This window comes from Doryrhamphus excisus, linkage group LG17 (assembly GCF_037039965.1).
Source record: "Doryrhamphus excisus strain RoL-2023G ecotype Guam linkage group LG17, RoL_Dexc_Guam_v1.1, whole genome shotgun sequence".
Lineage (NCBI taxonomy): Eukaryota > Metazoa > Chordata > Actinopteri > Syngnathiformes > Syngnathidae > Doryrhamphus > Doryrhamphus excisus.
In genome coordinates, this window is record NC_136373.1 from 14,632,586 (window position 1) to 14,647,557 (window position 14,972).

A 14,972-nucleotide genomic window follows, 5' to 3' on the forward strand; every position below is an offset into this window, starting at 1 on the left:
TGGCACACCAAGGATGAACAAAAAATATTTCCTGTATTGCACCTCAAAACATTCATGCACAGTTTCCATCTGGAGCTTCCGGAAGAGCTGCAGGTCGTTAGCATCTACCAGTCTATCGGAGTACACTCTGCAGGACTCATGTAGCCATAGCAGAGCCAGATCGGTGATGTCCTTTACACTCACAGGCTCAGCAAAGAGCAGTCCCTGAACCACACATACAGTTATGTTAACATTTAGATAAAATAATAGATCTTATGGGGAATCATTCTTACCATCATGAAACATTACCTGAAAAATGTGAGACATGTCTCGCATGTTGAATGTATAGTGAAATTTGATGGCTGTTGGCAAAAAGTGGAGCTCCATCTTGTGATGGAGCTTTACTGCAGCCTGTACTACAGCAGCGATGCTCTTCTGGACAGGTAGAGTGAAATGCTGCTGTGTCAGGTGGCTGCTCAATATCTGCCCAAAGATGGACATCAGACACTCGGATGATGGAAAGTTCACTGCAAGTACGGAGAAGTGTCTCTGTCGAAAGCAAACGTAGGATCTTATTTTAGTTGTGGGTCTTGTATCATCCTTTGTGGACTCTTAATTTAGTCATCTTAAATTCATTCATTTTACACCGTCTTCGGGCGAAAGGCGAGGTACACCCTGGACTTTTGGCCAGCCAATCACAGGGCACACATAGCCAAACAACCATTCACACTCACATTCATACCTATGGACAATTTGGAGTCGCCAATTAACCTAGCATGTTTATGGAATGTGGGAGGAAACCGGAGTACCCGGAGAAAAAATGCAAACTCTACACAAAGATGGCCGAGGGTGGAATCGAACTTGGGTCTCCTAGCTGTGTGGCCTGCGTGCTAACCACTCGACCCGTCGTGCAGTCCACATAAAATTATTCATTCATTCATTTTCTACCGCTTATCCTCACGAGGGCCACGGGAGTGCTGGAGCCTATCCCAGCTGTCTTCGGGCGAGAGGCGGGGTACACCCTGGACTGGTGGCCAGCCAATCACAGGGCACATATAGACAAACAACCATACACACTCACTCACAATTTGGAGTCGCCAATTAACCTAGCATGTTTTTGGAATGTGGGAGGAAACCGGAGTACACGGTTGCAAACTCCACACAGAGATGGCCGAGGGTGGAATTGAACTTCGGTCTTCTAGCTGTGTGACCTGCGTGCTAACCACTCAAGCACCGTGCAGCCCACATAAGATTATTATTACAAAATAAATGCATATTACATACTGTATATATTTACAAAGCACAGCATAAATTAATAAAATACACTTGCAAAACACTTGGTATTTCTCCATTATCTTGACATACTAAGTAACACACCTGCAGTCTTGGGTTGATATTGAAGCTTCCTGCTGTCGGGTTCATGCAGGCAACATACTGAGTGTTGTGTATTTCTTTTAAAGACCACTTCTGTCTGTCGTACCTGCGGTCATGTTAGAAAAGGAATAAAAACAATGACAACAATCAAAGTGTGACGCGTCTTCCATACCAGTGGCCGTAATCCAGATGCTGTCTTATAAGCGTGTGAGGCTGCACTGTTCCATAGGTGTCCACGGCTGGCATGTTCATGTCGTCGATGAAGTACACCAGCCTTCTGTTGCCAACAGGTGAGAAGCTTCTGCCTGCTCTTTTCTCTAATGGACGTTCTAGGATCTCTAAACAAAAAACAAATAGCGGACATGGGTGATGCTATCTGAGGAGTTTGGTCTCCTCAGTCACCAGCAGATGGCGCTTCAGCTTACTACAATATACTACATCAATAAACCCCACTCACCCTGCAGCACTTGGGAAGTTATGTAGTAGTTGAAGGGTATTTTTGTAGTCACGTAACTCTCTGGCAGAGCGTCTAACTTATTCCTGACAAGTGCAGTTTTTCCCACTCCAGTGTTCCCCACCAGCATAAGTGGCTGTCTCCGCTCCAGCAACAAGTCCACGAAGTAGCGAAGACGCAGGGTCTCCGCTGTGTGTACCAGAACAGCCTACAATCATACAAACAGCGGGAGGACAAGAAACAGAAACATACATGGTTATTAAGGCTTTCTTTGGAGTGATTTATTGACAGACATGTGTTCAGTGAATTGTATGTGATTTATAATTTCTTGTATTTCCCCTTGTACGCCGCAACTATTCTGTCATAATAGAATCATTTGCTCAGAACAAAACCCCGCTAATTACGGCTCAGCGAGAGCCTTTGGAGCATTCACAGCTGTACACAAGAGTATAAAGAAAGACAAAAGGAGCGTGGGTGATAGCTCAAGCCTTGTTGCTCGAGCCTTCATCTCGGCACAGTCTGCACAGTCTGATATACGGGGGGGAAGTAGATGGTAATCACACACAGTGGCAAGCCTATCAACCTTTCCAGCACCCCTGACTTTAGCCTGCCATATTATGCTCACTGAGGCGTGCATACATTTTTAATATGACTGATTCTTGTTTACTTTGCCAACTTCTGTCAAACCGGTGAAAAATGTTAGGGAATCAGAGAAATGATTTTATAGGCTGCATGGACAGCATCTGATATGTGTCTTACCTGTAATGGGGTATCAATTTCCATTTCAAAAGGAGGTACAATTTCACTCCAAGGAAGGAATCGCTTGGTTTGAGGGTCAATGTAGTAGTCAAAAACTGTCCCCTGTGCTGGCAGCTTGACGGTCTTCATTTCTTTGGTCCACCACTGACTGAACTCCACACGGTAATCGTAAAGCTAGATGATCAACAAAGATGGAATTCAAGTAATTATTCAGACCCATATATATTATTACTGGCATAATAACGTACATTATTTATACTACTTAATACCTGGTCTTGACACAGGGCCCCACCAAAAGTCCAAATGCAGGCAAAGATAAAGTACGTTTCATAAAGGTCCCGTGGAGAGTCAGATGGAATGTTGTCTGTCGTTAGAAGGCAGTCAAGTAAAGTGCAGAGTGTCTAAATGAGAATACAAAAAAAACATGTAAGTACAATAGAAATTATTGATTTTCTTGTTTGTGTTACGTACCTGAACAAGAGAGTTGTCTGGAATCGGAGTGATTGTCTTGAAAGTGTTTCTCATCTTTTCCAGACAACGTGGGACGTATTTTTCAAACAGGATGGTTAAGTGGGCCCTTTCTGTTTGTCGTTCTCTTTGGTCAATCCAACTGGCAACATATCTGAGCAAAAGTAAACATACAAATTGAGTGTAGAGCTGACTTAATTAGGATGTTGATTTGCTGAGTAAAAAAAACACACAAGAGGATATTCTGTCAGTGTTTCCCACGCATTCATTAATTTAGCTTGCCGCTAATAAATTTGAATCATGACTATAGGTGTTGGCACTTGTCTATGCCAAATCCGGTAAACCACAGGAAGTGTTTCTTAGTAATGGTAATGGTTTTATTTCATTTGAACATGCATCAGATTACAATTGAATGCATCCCATAATCAGTTCACAGTTCCACATGTCCAAAAGGAGTAGGAAGAAGCAAAGCTTATTAAATCCTACCCCTCCATCTGGTACTTTTACAATCAGTAACTGTTACATTTGTTCACTTCCTGCTTTCCTAATATAGTTAGTTTGTTTTTTTTTCATTTTTTGTCACGTACCAAAGTACGAGGTGATATGACCATACAATGACATAAAATAATAGTAACTGTCAATACTATTATATGTATTGACAGTTACTATGTATGCTATGTATAGCACATCATGACTGGTTCAAGGCTCTTCATCCTTGTATTTAGCATCAACTGCTTGTATTGTTTCTTGAATTGGCTCGTCGTTGTGCATTGTTTGAGGGTCTTACTCAATCCGTTCCATAGTTTGATTCCATATACTGAAATGCTATGGCTATGGTTTGCATCATGCATTGACTCGGTAATCCAATACATGGGGTCTCGATAGGCAACGTATGTGCTGCAGGAGTGGAGATCCAGACATGTACCTCCACAATGGCGGGCGTGTGCATTACAACCGCTGTGAAAAGCGAGGTGCAGACGTGTGCAGAACTCCTCCACAAGTGTGCAGCCCAGCCTTTGACTAGCAGGAGTCAGGACTAGGAATAGTGCTAAGAAAAAGACAGACCTTGGAGACACTCCTCTATTGTTTGGTAACACTGCTACGTACTTCCCAGTGGAATATGTAAAGCGGGGGAGTACAATGTGTGGATGAACTAAAAATTAAAAGTCATAATGTGATGAGAAAAAAAAACAACTATATATATATATATATATTTACACTAATCATGAATACTACTTTGCATTCAAGACAATACACAAGAACTAGACAAAAAGAGATTTTAAACATTGCTTAACATTAAAAAAGTATCACGAAAAATATGGCAATTTCCTAATTTTACTTATACTCCATTACCCTCTTCTGCACTGTGTGTATGCTAGCTGCCCCATCGACCCATCGAGACAAAGAGACTGCATGACTGGCAAAAGAGGCTCATGCCATTCATGCTGCAGACTGAACCCTCTGCCTGCTTGTTTGCCCGGTGAAATTATTGAGTTAATTTTCATTTATTGTGTGATTATATAATTAAGTTATTATAGTTGGAGGCCCGCTGCCCACGGGACAGTTATCTTCAGTTTTCATCTTGCGAGACACGACGACTACTAACACAAAGATGTCTTTGTATTTTTTAGTCTTTTTAAAACATTACATACACATGCGTCATGGCCGCTGCCGCCACATATAAATTTGACAATGACCGGCAACCACAAATGGTTCACTGTCCTGTGTGGAAACACCGCGTACACACACTGAAGTTAAAACAACAGACTCACAGGTTCCATCCAAGGTCCTGCACGTTGATGTAGAGGATTCCCGCTCTGGACACAGTGGCAGGAGTGGCTGCTCTCAGGTGGCTAATTTCAAAGACAAGCCTCATGGATGGAGTGAGTGGCACACGCTCATTACTCGCTAGAGTCAGGACCTGACAATCAGCAAGATTAACGATGAGAATTAGGTTGTAACCGGTGTATATTATTATAATATTTAAAAATTAACAATCTATCAGTGATATACTGAATGAATCTAATCAAATCAACTTTATTTGTAGAGCACTTTTCCTGCAAAGACATGCAACACAAAGTGCTTTACAGAATTAAAAACAATTACCACAATTAAAAGGAAAAACAACTACTAAGAAAGCCCCTCCCTCCCACCCTCCATACTAAACACACACACACACACACACACACACACAATCACACACAGTAAGACATGTCATTGCACTGAGGATCAAGGAAACGCCACCTTTGGGGCCGTCCACACTGGGAGTAGCCGCAGGCCGTACCATCGGGGGACCAGCACCCGGGCGGACCCCCACATCAAAGGGAGGAACCCCTAGCCGGCCGGGTCGAAGGGACCCAAGGATGGCACCCCCTAAGCAGACCCGACACAGCCCCCCAGTGTGGAGGACCCCCTCTGAGCAAATACTGGAGTTAAAAGCTAAAGACTAAGAGCATAAAATATGACTAAAAGCTCCAACTTGTGGTGCCTAAGACGAGACTTAAGACCAGGGGGGACAGAGCCTTTTCTGTGGTTGGCCCCAGGCCCCAGGCTGTGGAACTCTCTCCCCTCCCAAGTAAAAAAGGCCCCCCAACATCGAAAGCTTTAAGTCTCGTCTTAAAACCCACTTTGAGTCGTATGAGTTGTGAGTCATATGATCCTGTGTCTTTTAGTTCTTCATATTTATTGTAATTGGTTTTATTTTTTATACTTTTATTGCTTTATTTCTTGTTTTTAATATCTATTTTACTATTTTATTTCTTAAATGATCTTTTAGTTTTGGATTATTACTTATTATTATTTTTACTAGTCTGTGCAGCACTTTGGAAACTCTTTATAAAATGTGCTATATCAATAAAGTGGATTGGATTGGACTAAAAAGATAAAAATGTAAGAAAAGCTTAAAAATATTAGTTAAAAGCCTGATTAAAAAGGTGTGTCTTTAATCTTCTTTTAAAAATATCAACAGTCTCCGCAGTCCAGAGGCTCTCCGGCAGGCTGTTATAGTGGCTAAATGCTGCCTCACAGTGGGTTTTTATTCTGCGTTTTGGTATTGTTAAAAGGCCAGTGCCGGAGGACCGCATATGGTAAAAACAGATCAGATAAATAAGGTGCAAGGCTGTTAAGACATTTAAAAACCAGTAAGAGAATCTTAAAGACCTCCAAGTACAGACGTGATTGGTGAAGGAGGATGGAAGAAACATTTGATTCTGTCCGTAGCACCTCGGTTGCTATGTGTTGTACAAAAAGTGTATGAGCGAACAGGGAGGGAGGTACCTTGTTGTCATCCATCACTGTGTTGAGTGATTCAATCCACATTGGATCAATGTCTCCATCCAACACAATCCACTTAGGTCCTAGGTGGGACATGTTTGCTTGCTCTCGCATCAGCGATGAAAGCAAACCTTACATTTAGAAAAGCCGAGAAGAAAGGGAAATGGCAAAGTATTAGATTTATGTTCACTTGAGAATGTTTTTAGCCACGCTTAATAATAGAGAGCCGTGTATGTTATGGCTTTAAAATGTATTCCGATTCCAAATAATATATGCTTGCCGTCTTTCCACTCTCGGGTTGCAGGATGGATGAAGCCGAACAATTCGTCTCTGTCAACTGCCTTGGGATTGAGGTCACTCCAGACAGGCTTCTTTTTCAGGTTCATGTAAGTTTTATACAGAACTCTCAATATCTAGTGAAAAGTATGTAAAAGTATGTTTAAATACTAAACAAGAAAATTAGTTGTTTTTTTTTTTTTTGCATCTTACCGAGCTCTTTCCAGTTCCCGCATTTCCAACAACAAAGATAGAATGACGCACAGCCATGAGTTCCACCAATTGCATCACCTACAGAAAAATTGTGATTTCTTACTTGAATATCATTATTTCTATAAACCATATTAATCTGTGACCTTTATGATGTCAAACCTTGAGGATGAATGTCTCCTCCGGCTGCAAACGGAGAGCAACAGCGGTATCTCTTACTGTCTTTTCAAACTCCCAGTCTCTTTCTCTTTCTACTTCAAGGCCAGGAAAAAGATCTTGGAGCAATCCCAGGAAGATGGTGACATCCTCAGTTACAATTTTTGGCAGGTTGAAGTCCCTCAGTGCACGCATCAGCACCTAAAGGACAGACATTTTATGGTAATGGTCATGGTTTTATTTCATTTCAACATGCATCAGATTACAATTGAATGCATCACATAATCAGTTCACAGTTCCACATGTCCAAAAGGAGTAGGAAGAAGCAAAGCTTATTAAATCCTACCCCTCCCATATGGTACTTTTACAATCAGTAACTGTTACATTTGATCACTTCCTGCTTTCCATAATACAGTTTAAGGTTTTTTTGTTTTTTTTTTTAATAATGCACCTCGTACCGAAGTGATATGACCATCCAATGACATAATTGGTACCATAGTAAGTGTTTCAAATGTACTTCTTCCCTGAGATCATATTACTCCTCTCTTGTAGAGAAGTATTGGATGACATTTTTAGGTAATTGGTTATTTTTAGCCTTATGCATTATTTTAAAACCTACAAAAAGAAAACCGTGTCTGTTTGTACACATAAATTCGAATAATTCTAATTATTCATGCATCCTTTTCTACTCGGTGCTCTACTGGGTCACCTGATCCTCTGGTCGCGTCTTATCCCTTCTTCTCAAAGCACCGGCTACAACCAACACAGACTTGACAGCACGTAAACCCCAATCATAGTGGTCCTAAAAGACAAACAGTGAAGCCAAGTCATACTAAATATCATCAGTACAATAAAAAAAAATGTTGTTTTACCTGCTTGGAGAGAAGCTCCTTGCACAGAGAATAAAGTGAAGTAAACCTTCTGGCTAGAGGCTTAGCACCACAGAAGCCCTCTGCTACCAACATGATCTCACAGATGAGCTCAATGTCAGGAACCACCATTGCACAGGGTCTACATAAGCATGCAGATAGACCATACTTAGTGTCAAGTTACTTACATAACACATTATTGACAATGTTAGAACTTCGACCTGAACAACGCTTTGAGGTTCTCGGGTAGCTCTGTTCTTCCTGCATAGCCAGGATTCATGGTGATAAAGATCCCCACAGAGGGTTTTAGGAGAATTTCCGTATCCAGGAACAGGAACCTGAGGATGCATCAGAAGAGGGTTTTGGTTTTTTTTTAATAATTCAATAGTACTACATAAACAGTGGTGTAAAAAAGTGTTTTCCCCCTTCTTGATATCTTATTTTTTTGTTTGTTAGACTTGAATGTTTCAGATTATTAAGGAAAATGTAAATATTAGTCAATAACAACACCAGATGACATTCTCCTTCAAGATTCTTTTGTAGACAGCAGCTACCATTTATCACAGCAAGGTTTCGAAAGCAGCAAACCACCCCCACCATCACACTACCACCACCATATTTTACTGTTGGTATGATATTCTTTTTCTGAAATGGGCCGTTAGTTTTATGCCGGATATAATGGGACACACACCTTCCAAAAAAGTTGCATGAGACCACAGAGTATCTTGGGGATCATTAAGATGTTTGGCAAAATTGAGATAAGCATTAATGTTCTCTTTGTTCAGCAATGAACACTGAGGTCTGCAATTATTGGATGTTGTTGTGGGGTCTTTTGTGACCTGGGGTCATTTTGGTTGGCCGGCCACTCCTGGGAAGGTTCACCACTGTTCAATGTTTTTGCCAAATGTCTCTCACTGTGGTTTGCTGGAGTCCCAAAGCTTTAGGAACAGCTTCTATAACCCTTTCCACACTGATACATCTCAATTAATCTCAGTTAGGTTTTAATGGGGGATATCACTTTGGGGGGATTTTTTTTTTTGTCCCTTAATAATAAAAGGTTTCATTTAAAAACTGCATTTTATGCTCTATTGTGTTGTCATTGACCAGTATTTAAATTTGATGATCTGAATCATTTAAGTGTGTCAATCATACAAAAAATAAATAAATGGGGCAAGCACTTTTTCACACCACTGTATATAATAACCTTGAACTTTTCACCTTGTCTTTTTAGATCGAATTGCGTCCTGGATTGTTTTCACTTGCACAGCAACAACAGACAACACCTCAACGGGGATGCGATTAAACTCATCAAAGCAGCCCCATGCTCCAGTCTGGGACAGACCCTTGTAGATATTACCTATCGACTAAGCATAAGCAAAGCATTTAATGACAAAACAAACATAAGAAGACTGATTTGGGTGTCCAATTTCCAACCTTGTAGTCCATCTGCTCGGAACAATTAAATATGTAGACCATGACACCCATGGCTCGGCCAAGATCCTTTGTGGTCTCAGTTTTGCCAGTTCCAGCAGGGCCTGATGGGGCTCCACTCATGGTCAGGTGCAATGACTGAGTCAATGTGATGTAGCACCTGAATTGATGGAAGGTATAAAGCTTTAATGCGTTGTCTGACTGCTGATGGCCGTCAGTCTTACCGGTCCGTGAGGGGCGTGATGACAAGACGTGGTGTATTTCCAAGATACTCGTAAAGGTAAGGGAATCGGGCATCGCAGATGTTAACAAAACAGTGGTGCTGCTGCTCATTCCAGCAGTGCCGCAGCTGGGAAAGCCACAGGAAGGCCTGCGAGGTGGTGACCTATAGTGACACAAGGAATAGGAATACAACTTATACATGTAAAAAATACGGCAATTATGGAGTCAAAATCAGTCAATAAGATAATAATTCTTACCTTTTGAGCAATTAAATTGGCAACAACATCTCTTGCATGGACATCAATAGTGCAAACAGTCATAATCTTCTGCCGGTTGCCTGGACTCAGTTCATTCAATAACATGTTGATCAACATGTTTAGTTGTGCAATCTGAAGGAGAAACAAATTCAAGAACAAATTACTACACTGACCTTAATATGAGACTGTAGGTTTGTGGGATTTGTAAAAAAAACATCTTAATTCATTAATTTTCTACACTTATCCTCACAGGGGTTATAGGGGTGATGGAGCCTATCCCAGCTGTCTTCGGGCGAGAAGCGGGGTACACCCTGGACTGGTGGCCAGCCAATCACAGGGCACATATAGACAAACAACCATTCACACTCACATTCACACCTATGGACAATTTCATTAATTCATTAATTTTCTACCGCTTATCCTCACGAGGGTTGCGGGGGTGCTGGAGCCTATCCCAGCTTTTTCGGCGAGAGGCAGGGGCAAACAACCATTCACACTCACATTCATCCTATGGGCAATTTGGAGTCGCCAATTAACCTAGCATGTTTTTGGAATGTGGGAGGAAACCGGAGTACCCGGAGAAAACCCACGCATGCATGGGGAGAACATAAAAAGTCCACACAGAGATGGCCGAGGGTGGAATTAAACTCAGGTCTCCTAGCTATGAAGCCTGCGTGCTAACCACTCAACCGTCGTGCAGCCACATCTTAATTATTCATTCATTCATTCATTTTCTACCGCTTATCCTCACAAGGGTCGCGGGAGGTGCTGGAGCCTATCCCAGCTGTCTTCGGGCGAGAGGCGGGGTACACCCTGGACTGGTGGCCAGCCAATCACAGGGCACATATAGACAAACAACCATTCACACTCACATTCATACCTATGGACAATTTGGAGTCGCCAATTAACCTAGCATGTTTTTGGAATGTGGGAGGAAACCGGAATACCCGGAGAAAATCCACGCATGCACGGGGAGAATATGCAAAGGGTGGAATTGAACTCAGGTCTCCTCGCTGTGAAGCCTGCGCGCTAACCACTCCCTCACTGTGCAGCCACATCTTAATTAATTTTGTCTGATAAGAACAACTTACTTACACGTACACTAGGGTGCATCAAAAAACACAATTATTGAATTTTGATATGGCTGGGTACACCCAAATGTCTTTTTTCCCCAATTATTATAAATGATTTGCCACAAAGAATAATAACACAAATGCAAAATGTGACTTAAATAAATATCTTGCGCTCTTTAGACTAAAATATGACTGCATTTTTATCGCTGGTCTTGCATGACAGCTCTTACCATCGCAGTCCCCTCGGCTGAAGCGTGACAGATTATTAAAGCAGCAGTCAAGGACATGTTAACATGACATAGCGCTGGTAAAATTGACAAGCACAAGGCGTTGACTCTGATGCGATTATGATGGCACGGGAATACATGTCCACCCTCTTCTCACATCATAATAACTGTCATTGTAACGCAAGTATGAAACAATCCCACCAAAGCACCTGCTTCTTGTTGTAGTCTTTAAGTGCCGACTCGAGTCCTTCCTCCAGTCTTTTAAAGACAAGCTCTACGTCATTACTCCACCATATCTGTGATGCAGTCAGAGCGACTTGAGCCGGAAAGTCAAGAATCCACTGCTCTCGAGGCCTCTCTTCGTACACAGACACAGCCTCAGACAGGCCACTCCTGACGCTTTCCCTCATGGACTCCTCCAGAGAGGTCAGCCATGCCTCCACCTTAACACGCACACACAATTTTTTTATGTTATTACTTATAATAACCACAATGAAATGTTATTCTCAATTTTCGTTCTAATATAATAATAAAAAATAAAAAATAAAAAATAAAAAATAAAAAATAAAAAATAAAAAATACAAAATACAAAATAAAAAATAAAAAATAAAAAATAAAAAATAAAAAATAAAAAAATAAAAAATAAATTCTTACCGCTCCATTACAGTAACACTCCCTCTGAAATGACACGTATTCCTTCTCTTTGCTGTACATGCCCACTGCAATTTTTGTATGATTTTCAGAGAATTCCAGATCGGACATGCTGTCAAATAGTTTGGAGAGGTGGCATGTTACCTAAAAAAAACACATGGAATTAATACACAATACATTTTCATTTAATAGTACAGAAAGAATAAAATGTACATCTTTAGGACGACTTCCTTTCGAGAGAATATCCAACAAGTCTGCTGATGAAATAAAGTAGAATCTTGGAAATGCAAGTCTTTTGGTCTCCAGGTATTCTGCAAGAGCTTTTTCACACAAAGTCAGTCTGTACAAAGAGAGGATAAGGTAATTATGTCAAAAATCATAAATGCTTCATAGAAATACAGTACTACTGTGGTTTCAGTATGCTTCAGTTTGACATAAATACATGTTTTTGTACACTGTGTGTGTGTCATGATGATTGTGCCTGTTACTGAGGTTCTCAATAAAGTTCAAGGGAGCAATTATACCGCTTTAAGAGAAGTCTCCTCCTCATCCACACAGTAATGGCAAAAGTGATGTTAAATGTTAATTTATCCATTATATATTATTATTATATGTATATGTATTTCACAAACTAGACGTCTTTACATGAAGAACTACTGTATATATGACTATACATGTATATGATTTGTAGTATACTTATGTTAATATTTTGGGTGTCTGAAACTGATTAATTGGTTTACATTAAAACTATCCGGTTTTCATACATTTTGGTTTTAGTCCGAGACTAAGGATGAAAACAGAGGTTCCACTTTGGAAATAAAATCAACAATGACCTCTTCTGAAGATCTTCTAACTTCTCAAATAGCTTGGCTTTATTGGTGGCCTCAATGACATTTTTGGTGTGTGCAGTGTCCATCATCAATTCCTGTAGAAAAACAACACAGTCATACATTTAACGTTTTGAGTAACATTAGTTTAGAGTTTTATTTCCAAACCTGAAATTCCACATCTATCATTCGGAATCTGTGCGCATCTGCAGGCAGCTGCTGGCAGATGTCATCACAGCCTTTAAATATGCTTTCCAAGTACGCCCACGTCCTCTGCACTTCCATCCACACCATCAGCACAGAGTCGGCCACGGTGAGTTGTTTCTGAAGCTCCACCACTTGGAGAAGGAAGTGATCTACATGCTTGCTCTGGAAGATGCCCTGGAGCTGAACCTTGAGGGTAGGGTGGGGACAAATACACGATAACTATAAAAGCAATCTTCACTCGCTAAATGTACTGCAAAAAAAGGTCAGTAAGGATAATTCATAATGCCGCCTACAGAGAACATACTAACTCCTTATTTCTAAAATCACAAATACTTCAACTTGCTGATATAGTTCATCTTCAAACAGCTAAAATAATACATAAGGCTAAAAACAACCAATTACCTAAAAATGTCATCCAATACTTCTCTACAAGAGAGGAGAAATATGATCTCAGGGAAGAACTACATTTGAAACACTTATATGCTAGGACTACGTTAAAAAGCCATAGCATTTCAGTATGTGGAATCAAACTATGGAATGGATTGAGTAAGGAACTCAAACAATGCACAACGATGAGCCAATTCAAGAAACAATACAAGCAGTTGATGTTTGCTAAATACAAGGATGAAGAGTCTTGAACCAGTCATGATGTGCTTTATATATATCACTATATTGACACTTACTATGGTACACATAATGTCATTGTATGGTCATATCATATGGTACATTATTAAAAAAAACTGTATTATGGAAAGCAGGAAGTGAACAAATGCGGAAAGAAGCCAAACCCAAACAGTTACTGTTTGGGTTTTTTTTTTTTTATAATGCACCTCTTACTGAAGTACAAGGTGATATGACCATACAAATAAAATAAATAAATAAATAAAACTTGAACTGTATTATGGAAAGCAGGAAGTGAACAAATGTAAGTTACCGATTGGAAAAGTACCAGATGGAGGGGTAGGATTTAATAAGCTTTGCTTCTTCCTACTCCTTTTGGACATGTGGAACTGTGAACTGATTATGTGATGCATTCAATTGTAATCTGATGCATGTTCAAATGAAATAAAACCATTCCCAATACCAATTGTAGCATCCAGGAAGTTATCACAGATTTGATAGAACCAAAAACATTAAAAACAACCCCCCAATCTCCCCCAAAGCTGCACATTTCGATAAGCTCATATCATCACTCGCACGAGTTTGCTTTCCAAACAACCTCATCAGCATGAAAAGCCACAAAAAAAGTGGGGGAGGGAAACAGCCTGTTTGCACAAAGACAGAGACACTAAAGTAGTAAGACTTCTAATTGCTGGCTACAACCCCCCCAAATGCATCTGGTGTACATGTACAAAGACCGCCGGGGTGCAACAATGCCCCGTGTCCAATAGCAGCTATAAATCTGAGGACTCAATAGGGGACCTCTCCAGTCTCAGCTGTGCTGTTAGACAGTCAGACAGGGCGGCCCCCTTTTTTTTTTTTTTTTTGCATTCTCGTCTCCATTCATCACTTAACAACCAGTCCTTCTCACAGACAACTCAGCTTGAGACCTGGTCTTTGTGCTTTATAGCTACTTGCACTTTTTCAGACGATAAGATCGTCCTCAACGGAATCTCTCAGCAACTTACCTGATGATCTTCAAGCGTTTCAATGAGCTGCTCGTCGCATTTAAGAAGTGGTATAGAGGTTTGGAAATGATCCTCATATGAGAGCTCCATTGAGGCCCATATTTGACTTATTTCTGTCACAACCTAAAAAAAACAAAAAAACAATCCTTACTATACAGTGTATACAGTAAATTGTAGATAATTATTATGACATCATCAGGAATTATGACATCATTCATAAACAACCGAATCAGAACCTTCTCAATGGCCATTTCTTTAACTGCCTTATCCACGGTGCTCCGAACTTCTTCTTCATAAAGATGCATTTGCAGAGCCAAGAGGTCTGCCAAGGTGGTGCCATCAGTCACAGTGAAGTTCCTCTACAGTATGCAGCATATACACACACAGGACAATACATTAAAAAAAACAATTACAGCCATGTCAAATGTTACTTTCTTTATTGCAGAGCAATTCTTCTCGGGCACCTGTGTTGTCCTTATTAGTTGTACCCAGTGGCGCTCTCGTATTGCGAGGTTCTGCAGTTGACTCACAGCCCGCAGTGAGGTCAGCAGGTTCTTGACGTAAAGGTCTAAACCACAATATACATCCCACAAGCGAGCTTCCTTGTCTAGCTTCCGCAGATCCTGAACAA

General features: G+C 40.7%; 1 protein-coding gene across 1 annotated transcript in view; it reads right to left on the reverse strand.

Annotated features, from left to right (window-relative positions):
• Positions 1–14,972, reverse strand: part of si:dkey-233k19.3 (dynein axonemal heavy chain 11) — a 51,741-nt gene that overhangs the window by 27,861 nt on the left and 8,908 nt on the right. Inside the window, exons 23-50 of the mRNA XM_058084083.2 lie at positions 14,806–14,964; positions 14,578–14,700; positions 14,342–14,464; positions 12,675–12,899; positions 12,513–12,604; positions 11,893–12,019; positions 11,683–11,823; positions 11,238–11,471; positions 9,729–9,860; positions 9,474–9,634; positions 9,253–9,409; positions 9,037–9,182; positions 8,040–8,156; positions 7,822–7,960; positions 7,659–7,751; positions 6,956–7,150; positions 6,797–6,874; positions 6,588–6,720; positions 6,311–6,438; positions 4,807–4,955; positions 3,038–3,188; positions 2,836–2,967; positions 2,567–2,740; positions 1,811–2,015; positions 1,526–1,691; positions 1,357–1,459; positions 289–528; positions 43–204 (exon numbers count right to left, since the gene is read on the reverse strand). Of these exons, the coding sequence (XP_057940066.2) occupies positions 43–204; positions 289–528; positions 1,357–1,459; positions 1,526–1,691; positions 1,811–2,015; positions 2,567–2,740; positions 2,836–2,967; positions 3,038–3,188; positions 4,807–4,955; positions 6,311–6,438; positions 6,588–6,720; positions 6,797–6,874; positions 6,956–7,150; positions 7,659–7,751; positions 7,822–7,960; positions 8,040–8,156; positions 9,037–9,182; positions 9,253–9,409; positions 9,474–9,634; positions 9,729–9,860; positions 11,238–11,471; positions 11,683–11,823; positions 11,893–12,019; positions 12,513–12,604; positions 12,675–12,899; positions 14,342–14,464; positions 14,578–14,700; positions 14,806–14,964 (4,185 nt within the window). The remainder of the gene's footprint in view (positions 1–42; positions 205–288; positions 529–1,356; positions 1,460–1,525; positions 1,692–1,810; positions 2,016–2,566; positions 2,741–2,835; positions 2,968–3,037; positions 3,189–4,806; positions 4,956–6,310; positions 6,439–6,587; positions 6,721–6,796; positions 6,875–6,955; positions 7,151–7,658; positions 7,752–7,821; positions 7,961–8,039; positions 8,157–9,036; positions 9,183–9,252; positions 9,410–9,473; positions 9,635–9,728; positions 9,861–11,237; positions 11,472–11,682; positions 11,824–11,892; positions 12,020–12,512; positions 12,605–12,674; positions 12,900–14,341; positions 14,465–14,577; positions 14,701–14,805; positions 14,965–14,972) is intronic.